The sequence below is a fragment of the Staurois parvus genome, unplaced genomic scaffold, assembly GCF_062004578.1.
Source record: "Staurois parvus isolate SC_StPar_1 unplaced genomic scaffold, SC_StPar_1.0 ptg001531l, whole genome shotgun sequence".
In the NCBI taxonomy this organism is placed as follows: Eukaryota; Metazoa; Chordata; class Amphibia; order Anura; family Ranidae; genus Staurois; species Staurois parvus.
The window spans coordinates 39625-54339 of record NW_028319327.1 but is presented as its reverse complement, the minus strand read 5'-3'; the positions used below and the strand labels follow the sequence as shown (position 1 = coordinate 54339).

The window sequence follows — 14715 nt, the reverse complement described above, 5'->3', positions numbered from 1 at the left end:
TGGCCCCTCCTCCCATGCTAGTCTCCAGGACTTCTGCAGAGCCTCCCCCATCCTCTGGAACTCTCTACCCCAATCTATCCAACTATCGCCTACTCTGCCCAATTTTAGGCGATCTCTGAAAACCTCTCTCTTCAAGGAAGCCTGTCCTGCCTTCAGCTAATAATGGAATCTTCTACTCCAACTACCAGTTCATCCCTTACAATTATTACCTTTTGTACCACCAGCCCCTCCCTCTTAGATTGTAAGCTCCCAGGATCAGGGGCCTCCTATCCCTCTTGTATTGAACTGTATTGTTGCTGTATTGTATCCCTTTATATTGTAAAGCGCTGAGCAAACTGTTGGTGCCATAAATCCTGTATAATAATAATAATGTAACTATAGTTATATTGTATCAATGGAAACTTACCACCGGCCGACCAATACGTTAGATCAGCAATCAACTGACCCAAAATGTCATTAGATCAAAGAGAATTCCATTGAAATACTAGAAATTTATATAAATAACAGAATGAACATGAAATTATAAATTGCGCTCAGAGGTTCAAATACCATTTATTGCACATCTGTTAAAGATCTGCTGTGAAATTTCGACACAAAGAAAAAGGAAACCTGACCTGCGTTTAAGACATAACCATTAAAACAGAACCGGAAACAAATATTTATGGGTAATAAAGTGAAACAGCACTTTAAATAGCAAGATCTATTTGGACCCTGATGGGGGAGGACTGGTTTGGGTTACATTTTGGAGTTGGGTTACACCATCTTCCACCAGAACACTGTGAGACATGTTGCGTGTTTTGGTGCCCTGCAGACACAGTGCTGGTAGTAAATTTATTAAGAGTCATGGGATAGCACATTTGGAGTTATGTTGAAGGAAGTGTCAGTTTTCCAATAGTGAAGGGGTTGGTGGAGGTGTTTCTTTGCCTGGTTGGAGGACTGGAGGGGCAGTCATTCCTGAGCTACAGGGACTTCTGCTTCCCAAGTTGACCTCCGTCCAGGATGCTGTCGCTTTTCCTCCTGTCGGCTCCTGTTGACATTGTCTAGAAGCTCCAACAAAAGACTTCCTTTGCTGCAGTTGAACGGGTCAGGTCCTTCACATGGTGGCACGTAGTCTACGTTCTCTGGCTCTGTGTACCTCTTACCTGGGTGTTGTCGTTTGTCTACCTCTTGGAAGTCTCCAAAATCCATATCTTCCTCCTCATCCAAACCTCTCTTGCCTGGATGTTGGCGCTTGGCATAGGCCAGTCCGCGTTTGCCGGGGTGCTGCCTCTTGGAGATATCAGTCAGGAGGCCTAAAGTAGGGTTTGAATTATCAAGCAGCTGATCGCTGAAAGGGGATCTCCTTCCAGGATGTTGCCTCTTGGACAGCTCCAGATTCCACTCCCCTTCCTCTCGTTTGCCTGGGTGTTGTCTCTTCTCCACCTCATCAAGGAACCTTTTCCCTGGGTGCTGCCGTTTGGAGATCCATTCCAGAGCAGGAGACTCAGAGTCTGCAAAGGTCAAGGCGGAGTCAGTATAATATCGTATTCAAAAAATCCTTAACATAGCAAGTGCCTTGTATAATATTATACGTTTTATATATGCAGAATATATATATATATATATATATATGGACACTAAGCTAAACTGGGTATTGTATTGGCTCCTGTGCCTCTCAATCAGGGGCGGACTGACAACTCATGAGGCCCCCGGGCAATAGGGGATTCATGGGGCCCCTGTGTCCTTGCCCAAACTCAAAAAAGCCTATGAAAAAGGTACCAGGGGCATCTCATGGGGCCCCCTACTGACCCCGGGCCCTCGGGCAGTGCCCGAGTTTCCAAATGGTCAGTCCGCCCCTGCCCTCAATGGACAATAAAGAAAACAGGATTTCATACTTACAGTGAAATCTGTTTCTTGGAGTTTATTGAGGGATCTAGGATCCAATGCAGTACTATGACTTATGTACACTGCCTAAACGTAGGGGTGTACAAACTATGGCCCTCCAGCTGTTGCAGTACTACAAGTTCCAACATGCCTCTGCCTCTGGGTGTCTTGTCTGTGGATGTCAGAGTCTTGCAAGGCCTCATGGGACTTGCAGTTCCTCAACACCTGGAGGGCCATAGTTTGGACACCCCGAGCCCTAAAGGAATAATGGACACCGAGCTAAACTGGGTACTGTTTTGAATCCTGTATCCCTCAATGGACAAGAAAGAAATCAGGATTTACATTTTAATATTTACAGTAAAATCCCCTTTTGTGAGTCTATTAAAGGACCTGGGATCCAATACAATACCACAAGTAATATAGCGCTGCCTACAGGAGGAAAGGACACTAAGCTAAACCGGGTACTGCATTGGATCCTGTGTCAAGAAAATTAGATTTTTGTTACTACCAAATGAAATCTCTTTCTCAGAGTCCATTGAGGGACACAGGATCCAAAACAGTGCCCAGTTTAGCTTAGTGTCCATTCCTCCTGTAGGTGGCGCTATATAATCTGTGGTGCTGTATTGGATCCTGTGTCTCTGAATGGACTATGAAGAAATGTTATTCCTATGGCTGTCTCTGGCATTAATGATCTGAGTCACAGACCGAAAATGAGTATTCAGCAAGCAAAGTCAGAACTCCAGAATTTTCAGAAGATAAATCTGCAGGGCTAGCCTATATGAATACAGGTATTTATGATGATTAAATAAACAGCACGTCCCCAAATACGTTGTGTACTGGACTTTGTAGATAAAAACCTGCCCATAGCCATGTAAACAGAACCTCCATGTAAACATAACCAAAATACTTTGTGTACTGGACTTTGTAAACAAAGCCTGCCCGTAGTCATGTAAACCTAGCCCCCATGTAAGTGTAATCCTCAAATACTTTGTGTACTTGACTTTGTAAACAAAGCCTACCCATAGCCATGTAAACCTAGCCCCCATGTAAGTGTAATCCCCAAATAATTTGTGTACTTGACTTTGTAAACAAAGCCTACCCATAGCCATGTAAACCTAGCCCCTATATAAGCGTAATCCCCAAATACTTTGTGTACTTGAATTTGTAAACAAACCCTGGCCATTGCCATGTAAACATAGCCTGCTCATAGCCATGTAACCATAGCCCTCGTATAAACATATTCCCCAAATACTTTGCTTACTGGACTTGCCCATAGGCATGCCTATAGCATGTAAACAGAGCCTCCGTGTAAACAAAACCCAAATACTTTGTGTACTTGACTTTGTAAACAAACCCTGGTCATTGCCATGTAAACATAGCCCCTGTGTAAATATAAGCTCCCCAAATACTTTGTGTACTGGTGTTTGTAAACAAAGCCTGCTCATAGTCATGCAACCATAGCTCCTGTATAAACATAACTCTCAAATACTTTGTGTAGTTGGACTTTGTAAAAAAAAAAAAGCCCATAGCCATGTAAACATAGACCCCCATGTAACTATACCCCCAAACACTTTGCATACTGGACTTTGTAAACATATTCTGCTCATAGCCATGTAAACAAAGCCCCTGAATACTTATCATACTGGACTTGCCAATAGTTATGCTATGAAAACAGAGCCCCTGTGTAAATATAACCTCCACAAATACTTGATGAACTAGAGTTTGTAAACAAAGCCTGCCCATAGCCACGTGAACATAGTAACTGTGTAAACATAACCCCCAAATACACTATGTACTGGACTTTGTAAACAAAGCCTACCCATAGCCATGTAAACAGAGCCCCCCATGTAAATATAACCCCCAAATACTTTTCATACTAGACATTAAACATATTCTGCTCATAGCCATGGAAACATAGCCCCTGGATACTATGAATGCTGGACTTGCCAATAGCCATGCCTATAGCCATGCAAACAAAGCCTGCCCATAGCCATGCCTATAGCAATGTAAACAAAGCCTGCCCATAGCCATGCCTATAGTCATGTAAACAAAGCCTGCCCATAGCCATGCCTATAGCCATGTTAAACAAAGCCTGCCCATAGCCATGCCTATAGCCATGTAAACAAAGCCTGCCCATAGCCATGCCTATAGCCATGTAAACAAAGCCTGCCCATAGCCATGCCTATAGCCATGTAAACAAAGCCTGCCCATAACCATGCTTATAGCCATGTAAACAAAGCCTGCCCATAGCAATGCCTATAGCCATGTAAACAAAGCCTAGCGCACCTTTCTCAGTCTGTTCCTCTTCAATCCTGCGGAGAATACTGCGGATTATCTGTGTTCTCTTCAGTGTACTACTAAGATCTCCGTCATCAGGCAATGAGTCCTCATCGTCAGGCAACGGCTGCTCCTGTGCGACCGTCACGTGTGACAAAGCAGCCCCTAAAAGTAGCAGCCACCAAGTGGACGTCATCACAGCTGCAAGACACAAAGAAAAAGAAAAATGCAAACTTTTTAATGAAAAAAACTCACAATTCCCATTTTGTTTTCTTTTATTTATCTTGCTGATCACCTCCATCCTCACTGTAGTCACTTCTTGCCTACATGCACATGTTCCTGCGGCAGCTGTGCTCCATTCCTCGGGGCTGACTTTCTGACGGTGACAACGGGGGAATATGGCCAGGCAATAAGAGTCATAACAGGGAATATCCAATCGCCTCTCGGGGGATCAGGAAGGAAGTTTTTTCCCTGCAGGAGCAAACTGGATCGTGCTTTGCTGGGTTTTTTGCCTTCCTCTGGATCAACTGTGGGTGTAGGATAACTTTTTTTTTTTTCTATGGTTGAACTGGATGGACTTTTGTCTTTTTTCAGCCAGACTAACTATGTATCAGTGTCTATCAGTATATGTCAGTATGTATCAGTCTATGTCAGTATGTATCAGTGAATGTCAGTATGTATCAGTGTATGTCAGTATGTATCAGTGTATGTCAGTATGTATCAGTGTATGACAGTATGCATCAGTGTATGTCAGTATGCATCAGTCTATGTCTGTATGTATCAGTGTATGTCTGTATGTATCAGTGTATGTCTGTATGTATCAGTCTATGTCAGTATGTATCAGTCTATGCCAGTATGTATCAGTGTATGTCTGTATGTATCAGTGTATGTCTGTATGTATCAGTGTATGTCAGTATGTATCAGTCTATGCCAGTATGTATCAGTGTATGTCAGTATGTATCAGTCTATATCTGTATGCATCAGTCTATGTCTGTATCAGTGTATGTCTGTATGTATCAGTGTATGTCTGTATGTATCAGTGTAGTGTATGTCAGTATGTATCAGTCTATGTCTGTATGTATCAGTGTAGTGTATGTCAGTATGTATCAGTCTATGTCTGTATGTATCAGTGTATGTCAGTATGTATCAGTGTATGGCAGTATGTATCAGTGTATGTCAGTATGTATCAGTCTATGTCAGTATGTATCAGTCTATGGCAGTATGTATCAGTGTATGTCAGTATGTACCAGTGTATGGCAGTATGTATCAGTCTATGTCAGTATGTACCAGTGTATGTCAGTATGTACCAGTGTATGTCAGTATGTACCAGTCTATGTCAGTATGTACCAGTGTATGTCAGTATGTATCAGTCTATGTCTGTATCAGTTTGTATTATGAATTGTCAGACTCGGGTGGAGAAAATTCTTTATTCTGGAGGCTGAAGGACAAAGATAATGACAATTCTGGAATATTTCCTGATTGGGGGATTCCTGAGGATCAGGATATCACTGGCACTGGATTTCTTTTTCTTTATCATAAAATATCAATAAAATGTATTTTATTTTATGGTTTTTATGGCTGAACTGGATGGACTTTTGTCTTTTTTCAGCCAGACTATGTATCAGTCTATGTCAGTAAGTGTCAGTTTGTATTATTATGTATTATGAATTGTCAGACTTGTGTGGAGAAAATTCTTTATTCTGGAGGCTGAAGGACAAAGATGACGACAATTCTGGAATATTTGCTGATTGGGGGATTCCTGAGGATCAGGATATTACTGGCACTGGATTTCTTTTTCTTCATCATATGAAAGTTTTTGCTTTTTTTATGGTTTTTATGGTTGAACTGGATGGACTTTGTTTTTTTTTCAGCCAGACTAACTATGATTGCTAAAAGCCAATATGACAAGATTTCATTCGGCTGCATCTTACCGTTCTGTATTAAAGTATATACATTTATGCTGATCTGCTGGACAGGGGAGTCCCTAGGGTTGGTGTCACCCGGTGCGATAACACTTGGTGACACCCCCTCCGACAATCCCGGCCGAATGGATTGGATCTGCGGATTGAGCATAATGGATCAGACTCTGATCTATTATGCTCAATTCGCAGATCCGATCCATCCTGCGGGGATCGTCGGCTTTCTTTACAACTTACCTTTTCGTGGAGCGGGTCCGGTGTCACCCCATATAGGTTGCATGCTGACGATCCCCGCAGGATGGATCGGATCTGTGGATTGAGCATAATGGATCAGAGTCCAATCCATTATGCTCTCCAATCCGCAGATCCGATCCATCCTGCGGGGATCGTCGGCTTGCTTTACAACTTACCTTTTCGTGGAGCTGGTCCGGTGTCACCTGGCGTGGGTCGCACCCCCCGCACCTGCCTTGAGACGCCACTGCTGCTGGAGTGCCGGTTTTCCCCTGTGTCTTATGTTAACCACTTGCCTACCAGGCACTTATACCCCCTTCCTTACCAGGCCAATTTTCAGCTTTCAGCGCTGCCGCACTTTGATTGACAATTGCGCGGTCATGCAACATTGTACCCATATGAAATTTTGATCATTTTTTTCTCACAAATAGAGCTTTCTTTTGGTGGTATTTAATCGCCACTGGGCGCTTTACTTTTTGCGCTATAAATTAAAATAAGTGCAAAAAATTTGAAAAAAAAAAAAAAAGTTTATTTGTATCTTTTATAAAATTTTTCAAACAGGTATTTTTTCTCCTTCACTGATTTGCGTTGATGAGGCGGCACTGATGGGCACTGATAGGCGGCACTGATGGGCACTGATAGGCAGCACTAAAGGGCACTGATAAGCAGTACTAATGAGGTGGCACGGATAGGCGGCACTGATAGACAGCACTAATTAGGGGTCACGGATAGGCGGCACTGATATGCAGCACTGATAGGCGGCACTGATAGGTGACACTGATGATGGGTACTGATAGACGGCACTGACTGGCATCACTTCTGGGCACTGACTGGCGGCACTGACTGGCACAACCCCTGGGCACTGACTGGTGGCACTGACTGGCAGCACTGCTGGGCTGCACTGGTGGGTGGCACTGGTGGGCAGCACTGGTGGGTGGGCACAGGTGGGTGGCACTGGTGGGCACAGGTGGGTGGCACTGGTGGGCACAGGTGGGTGGGCACAGGTGGGTGGCACTTCTGGGCACAGGTAGGTGGCACTGCAGAGTGGCACAGGTGGGTGCACTGCTGGGCACAGGTGGGGGCACTGCTGGGAACGGGTGGGCGGGGCTAGTGGGCGCACTGCTGGGCGGAACTTGCGGGTGTCACTGCTGGGCACCGATCATCAGGGCACTGATCATCAGTGCCCTGATGATCGGTGCCGATCCCCGCTCTGACAACTGCCGGTTCTCGGCAGTACTTTCCTCACGATCTGACAGCGTGAGGAAAGTGCAGCCGAGAACCGGCACTTGCATTTCCCTGTGATCAGCGTGTCATTGGACACCGCTGATCACGTGGTAAAAGGCCGGTGGGATCGGCCTTTCACCACATCACGTGATCAGCTGTGTCCGTAGGACACAGCGATCACGGAGATCGCCGGGTGCGCGCCCCCTGGGGCGCGCAGGAGAGCGCGTTCTGGGAGGACGTCATATGACGTCCACTCAGAACTGGCCGGCCGCGGTGAAGCCGTCATTCGGCTATGCGCGGTCGGCAAGAAGTTAAATGACAACTCTACTGGGGCGGCACATTGGCCAGACAGTACTAGGGTCGCCGGTTCAAATCCCAACCATGGCACCACCTGCCTGGAGTTTGCATGTACTCCCTTTGCCTGCATGGGTTTCCTCTGGGTACTCCAGTTTCCTCCCACACTCCAAAGACATGCTGGTAAGTTAATTAGCTCCTGGCTAAAATTGTCCTTAGTATGTATGAATGTGAGTTAGGGACCTTAGATTGTACGCGCCTTGAGGGTTAGGGGCCTTAGATTGTACGCCCCTTGAGGGTTAGGGACCTTAGATCGTACGCCCCTTGAGGGTTAGGGACCTTAGATCGTACGCCCCTTGAGGGTTAGGGACCTTAGATCGTACCCCCCTTGAGGGTTAGGGACCTTAGATTGTACGCCCCTTGAGGGTTAGGGACCTTAGATTGTACGCCCCTTGAGGGTTAGGGACCTTAGATCGTACGCCCCTTGAGGGTTAGGGACCTTAGATCGTACGCCCCTTGAGGGTTATGGACCTTAGATCGTACGCCCCTTGAGGGTTAGGGACCTTAGATCGTACGCCCCTTGAGGGTTAGGGACCATAGATCGTACGCCCCTTGAGGGTTAGGGACCTTAGATCGTACGCCCCTTGAGGGTTAGGGACCTTAGATCGTACGCCCCTTGAGGGTTAGGGACCTTAGATCGTACGCCCCTTGAGGGTTAGGGACCTTAGATCGTACGCCCCTTGAGGGTTAGGGACCTTAGATCGTACGCCCCTTGAGGGTTAGGGACCTTAGATCGTACGCCCCTTGAGGGTTAGGGACCTTAGATTGTACGCCCCTTGAGGGTTAGGGACTGATGTACCTGACATAAATACTTCAGTTGAGAAAAAAAAACAATCTCCTCTGGGTGATCAATGTAAATTACAAGGATTTTAACTTTGTAGCAGATTTCTACCTTTCGTGGTTTTGAAATGTGAGCTGTTTATTTTGAATGGGAGCGTCCGGTTCATTATAATCACCTGATGCACTCTCAGTGTTCTGATGAGAAAAGCTGCACAGCCTGCATCCCTTTAAAGTTTTTAACCCTAGGGGAGTATCTCATAAAAACTGACATTCCTATTGCAGGGGATGCCTAAAATCTCACTTGCATCATCATTTAGACTTCTGGGAATATCAGTGAGCGAATCACAGTAGCAGGAAATGACATTTCGGGAGGGGGGGGGGGGGGTTGGCGTTCTCTAAACCAACAGTTTACACAACACCTCCAGGCTGCCATATTGTGTTAAATTTTACAGAAAACTACAGAGCTGAGGATGGAAAAGGAAAGTTAATTTCTAATAATATTCAATTACAACATAGTGAGTGTAGCAATTGTATATGTTGGATTATTTCCCAGGAAAGTGGAGTTATCTTTGAGGCCGGGTTCACACTGATGCAGTGCGGCATTCGCAGCGGTTTCAGTGCAATTTCCGCACCGCATCATAATCGCACCCCATTCATGTGAACCGATGCAGGTGTGTATGTTAAGTTAACAACACCCCGAAATCAGTTCGCAAAACGCAGTGCGATGTGCAGAATCGGATCCCATAGGTGTGAATACCCGTGCGATCCGATTCTGGTGCGGACAAAAAAAAGGGTCCTGCACTATTTTGGTGCGGTGCGACTGGAGCCATGCAAAATGTACGGCTCAAATTGCATCGCACAGAAATCGCATTTGATTTGCACAGGAATGCGGTGTCGTGCGGTGTACATGCGATATACTGCACCGCATATATGTGAACCCAGGCATAAAGTGTTACTAAACCCAGGACCCCGCATTCACTATATCTGCTCTCCCCAGACCCTGCATTCACTATATCCGGTCTCCCCGGACCCCGCATTCACTATATCTGGTCTCCCTGGACCCTGCATTCACTATATCCGGTCTCCCCGGACCCCGCATTCACTATATCCGGTCTCCCTGGACCCCGCATTCACTATATCTGGTCTCCCTGGACTCTGCATTCACTATATCTGGTCTCCCCGGACCCTGCATTCACTATATCAGGTCTCCCTGGACCCTGCATTCACTATATCCGCTCTCCCCGGTCCCCGCATTCACTATATCCGCTCTCCCCGCACCCTGCATTCACTATATCCGCTCTCCCCGGACCCTGCATTCATTATATCTGGTCTCCCCGGACCCTGCATTCACTATATCCGCTCTCCCCGGACTCTACATTTACTATATCCGCTCTCCCTGGACCCCGCCTTCACTATATCCGCTCTTCCCGGACCCTGCATTCACTATATCCGCTCTCCCCGGACCCTGCATTCACTATATCTGGTCTCCCTGGACCCCACATTCACAATATTTGCTCTCTCCAGACCCTGCATTCACTATATCAGGTCTCCCCGGACCCTGCATTCACTATATCTGGTGTCCCTGGACCCTGCATTCACTATATCCGCTCTCTCTGGACCCCGAATTCACTATATCTGGGCTCCCTGGACCCCGCATTCACGATATTTGCTCTCTCCAGACCCTGCATTCACTATATCAGGTCTCCCCGGACCCCGCATTCACTATATCCGCTCTCCCCGGACCCCGCATTCACTATATCTGCTCTCCCCGGACCCCGCATTCACTATATCCGGTCTCCCCGGACCCTGCATTCACTATATCCACTCTCCCCGGACCCTGCATTCGCTATATCCGCTCTCCCCGAACCCCGCATTCACTATATTCACTCTCCCTGGACCCTGCATTCACTATATCTGCTCTCCCCGGACCCCGCATTCACTATATCCACTCTCCACGGAGCCTGCATTCACTATATCCGCTCTCCCTGGACCCTACATTCACTATATCTGGTCTCCCCGGACCCTGCATTCATTATATCCGCTCTCCCCAGACCCCGCATTCACTATATCTGCTCTCCCCGGACCCTGCATTCACTATATCCGCTCTCCCCGGACCCTGCATTCACTATATCTGCTCTCCCCGAACCCTGCATTCACTATATCCACACTCCCTGGACCCTGCATTCACAATATCTGGTCTCCCCGGACCCTGCATTCACTATATCCGCTCTCCCTGGACCCTGCATTCATGATATTTGCTCTCTCCAGACCCCGCATTCACTATATCAGGTCTCCCCGGACCCTGCATTCACTACATCTGGTCTCCCCGGACCCTGCATTCACTATATCTGGTCTCCCCGGTCCCCGCATTCACTATATCCGCTCTCCCCGGACCCTGCATTCATTATATCTGGTCTCCCCGGACCCTGCATTCACTATATCCGCTCTCCCCGGACTCTGCATTCACTATATCCGCTCTCCCCGGACCCCGCATTCACGATATTTGCTCTCTCCAGACCCTGCATTCACTATATCAGGTCTCCCCGGACCCTGCATTCACTATATCTGGTGTCCCTGGACCCTGCATTCACTATATCCGCTCTCTCTGGACCCCGCATTCACTATATCTGGTCTCCCTGGACCCTGCATTCACTATATCTGGTGTCCCTGGACCCCGCCTTCACTATATCCGCTCTCCCCGGACCCTGCATTCACTATATCCGCTCTCCCCGGACCCTGCATTCACTATATCTGGTCTCCCTGGACCCCGCATTCACGATATTTGCTCTCTCCAGACCCCGCATTCACTATATCTGGTCTCCCCGGACCCCGCATTCACTATATCCGCTCTCCCCGGACCCCGCATTCGCTATATCCGCTCTCCCCGGACCCCGCATTCGCTATATCCGGTCTCCCCGGACCCCGCATTCGCTATATCCGCTCTCCCCGGACCCCGCATTCACTATATCCGCTCTCCCCGGACCCCGCATTCACTATATCCGCTCTCCCCGGACCCCGCATTCGCTATATCCGCTCTCCCCGGACCCTGCATTCACTATATCTGGTCTCCCCGGACCCCGCATTCGCTATATCCGCTCTCCCCGGACCCCGCATTCCCTATATCCGCTCTCCCCGGACCCTGCATTCACTATATCTGCTCTCCCCGGTCCCTGCATTCACTATATCCGGTTTCCCCAGACCCCGCATTCGCTATATCCGCTCTCCCCGGACCCCGCATTCACTATATCCGCTCTCCCCGGACCCTGCATTCACTATATCCGCTCTCCCCGGACCCCGCATTCGCTATATCCGCTCTCCCCGGACCCCGCATTCGCTATATCCGCTCTCCCTGGACCCTGCATTCACTATATCTGCTCTCCACGGACCCTGCATTCACTATATCCGCTCTCCCCGGACCCCGCATTCACTATATCCGCTCTCCCCAGACCCTGCATTCGCTATATCCGCTCTCCCCGGACCCTGCATTCACTATATCTGCTCTCCCCGGTCCCTGCATTCACTATATCCAAAATGTATGGCTCAAACTGCACCGCACAGATATCGCATGTGAACCCGGGCTTAAGGCTTACATGGAATTTTAGTGGCTGGGTTGACATCCAGTTTAGTTGTCAGAGGGTGTCAGTGATGATACCAGTGAAAGGAGAAGGCATTGCATGCAGAAGCCAATCCACTTCTAGCTAATGTCTTGCTAGAGAAGGCTACAAAATGGATGCAAGCTTCTGATTGGTCAGTCGGGGTGACGCCTGAGATTTCACTCATCCTGGTATTTCATAAACTGCCCTGTTGGTTTTGCAGATCGGCCAATCTCTGTATGACAGAAATAGCGATGATTAAACCTGCAGAGACCCGGATAAAGGCGACTATCGCTGGATGAAGAGCAGAGCCTGATTTGCATATAATTATTACACATCGTCCCAATTACACGCCGCTCCTAAACCTGCCTCCACAGCGCACCGCACACTGTAATTTCATCTGTAGAGATCTCCCGAAAATCCCAAATCGCAGTGACAGCCAAACCATTGTGTAAGGCAGAGCAAACCTAAAGGTGAACTCCGTGCTGATGTAAAAAAAAACACCAATTAATGCCGCTCTGGAATCATTATTGCATCAGTTTTTTTCTTTTTTTAATGCAAGCGTTGTATGCAACTCGAAATCAGCCTTTTGCAGCCTACCGCACAGTCCGTACAGCAGAGCTCAGAGAGGGAGACGCAGAAGCAGCACAAGGAGTCAATCAGGTTTGTCGCAGTGCAAAGTGTATGCTGGCAGAAGGAGAAATCAGAGTGACTGAAAGGCAAGCTCCTTCATTCAGCTTTAAATATAGAGTTCAGCTTTAACCACTTCCAGTCCGGACACATTCACCCCCTTCCAGTCCGGACGCTTTCCTCCCCTTCCAGTCCGGACGCTTTCCCCCCCTTCCAGTCCGGACGCTTTCCCCCCCTTCCAGTCCGGACACTTTCCCCCCCTTCCAGTCCGGACACTTTCCCCCCCTTCCAGTCCGGACACTTTCCCCCCTTCCAGTCCGGACACTTTCCCCCCTTCCAGTCCGGACACTTTCCCCCCTTCCAGTCCGGACACTTTCCCCCCTTCCAGTCCGGACACTTTCCCCCCTTCCAGTCCGGACACTTCCCCCCCTTCCAGTCCGGACACTTTCACCCCCTTCCAGTCCGGACACTTCCCCCCCTTCCAGTCCGGACACTTTCACCCCCTTCCAGTCCGGACGCTTTCCCCCCCTTCCAGTCCGGACGCTTTCCCCCCCTTCCAGTCTGGACGCTTTCCCCCCCCTTCCAGTCCGGACACTTTCACCCCCTTCCAGTCCGGACACTTTCACCCCCTTCCAGTCCGGACACTTTCACCCCCTTCCAGTCCGGACACTTTCACCCCCTTCCAGTCCGGACACTTCCCCCCCTTCCAGTCCGGACACTTTCCCCCCTTCCAGTCCGGACACTTTCCCCCCCTTCCAGTCCGGACACTTTCACCCCCTTCCAGTCCGGACACTTTCACCCCCTTCCAGTCCGGACACTTCCCCCCCTTCCAGTCCGGACACTTTCCCCCCCTTCCAGTCCACACAATTTCACCCCCTTCCTGCCCGGACACTTTCACCCCCTTCCAGTCCGGACACTTTCCCCCCCCCCTTCCAGTCTGGACACTTTCACCCCCTTCCAGTTCGGACACTTTCCCCCCCTTCCAGTCCACACAATTTCACCCCCTTCCTGCCCAGGCCAATTTTCAGCTTTCAGCGCTATCACACTTTGAATGACAATTGTGCGGTCATGCAACACTGTACCCATATGAATTTTTTAGCGTTACTTTGAGACAGATAAAACTTTATTTTGGTGGTATTTATTCACCGCTGGGATTTATTTATTTTTTTTTTTGCTATATAAATGAAAAAGTCCAAAAATGTCATCATAAATCTTCGCCAAAAAGTATTCCGTTGTCTTTTTAGTAAAAAAAAATAACCCAAATTAGTTTATAACCAAAAATTATAATTAAAAAAAAATTTTTTTTACATTTTTATTTTATTTTTTTATATTATTATTTATGTGTGTGTGTTTTTTTTTTTTTTTTTTTTTTTACATACTGTCACCCTAGCAGTACAGTGTCACCATGGTGACACTGTACTACTTGTGGGGGGTGATGAAGATTTTTTTTTGTACACCCATAAAGGCTGTAAAAGCAATAATTTCTCCTTCTCTCTGGCTGCATTCTTGCAGACATTGAGAAATACTGTGAGAGCTGTGATTGGTCACAGCTTGTCACATGGTACAAAGCTGTTGTGAATAGCCCTGTACTATGTGATCTCTGTGATCATTCACAGATTTCACACGTAGAAAGCAATGATGTCAGAAGTGACATCTTGCTTACTACTTTGCATGTGATCACTGATTGGCCAATCAGTGACCACATGATCGGGACTCACACAGAGGTCCCGTACGAAGATCGGTGTTCCACTGTGTTCGAAGGTTTATGAACGGCAACCCGCCCCTGCACTGCTCCTGTCCGGCCCTTTATATACATGGGCCGATTGGAAAGTGGTTAAAATATA

At 47.9% G+C, this 14715-nt stretch overlaps 1 protein-coding gene across 2 annotated transcripts in view; it reads right to left on the bottom strand.

The window, feature by feature from the left end:
- Positions 1-536: 536 nt before the first annotated feature.
- LOC149435354 (pro-thyrotropin-releasing hormone-B-like) overlaps positions 537-14715 on the bottom strand; it is a 49211-nt gene continuing 35032 nt past the window's right edge. For both annotated transcript variants that reach the window (XM_089662741.1, XM_089662742.1), the window contains exons 2-3: positions 4150-4341; positions 537-1490 (exon numbers count right to left, since the gene is read on the bottom strand). In XM_089662741.1, coding sequence (XP_089518867.1) covers positions 949-1490; positions 4150-4336 — 729 coding nt within the window. In that variant the 5' untranslated portion in view covers positions 4337-4341 and the 3' untranslated portion in view covers positions 537-948. The remainder of the gene's footprint in view (positions 1491-4149; positions 4342-14715) is intronic.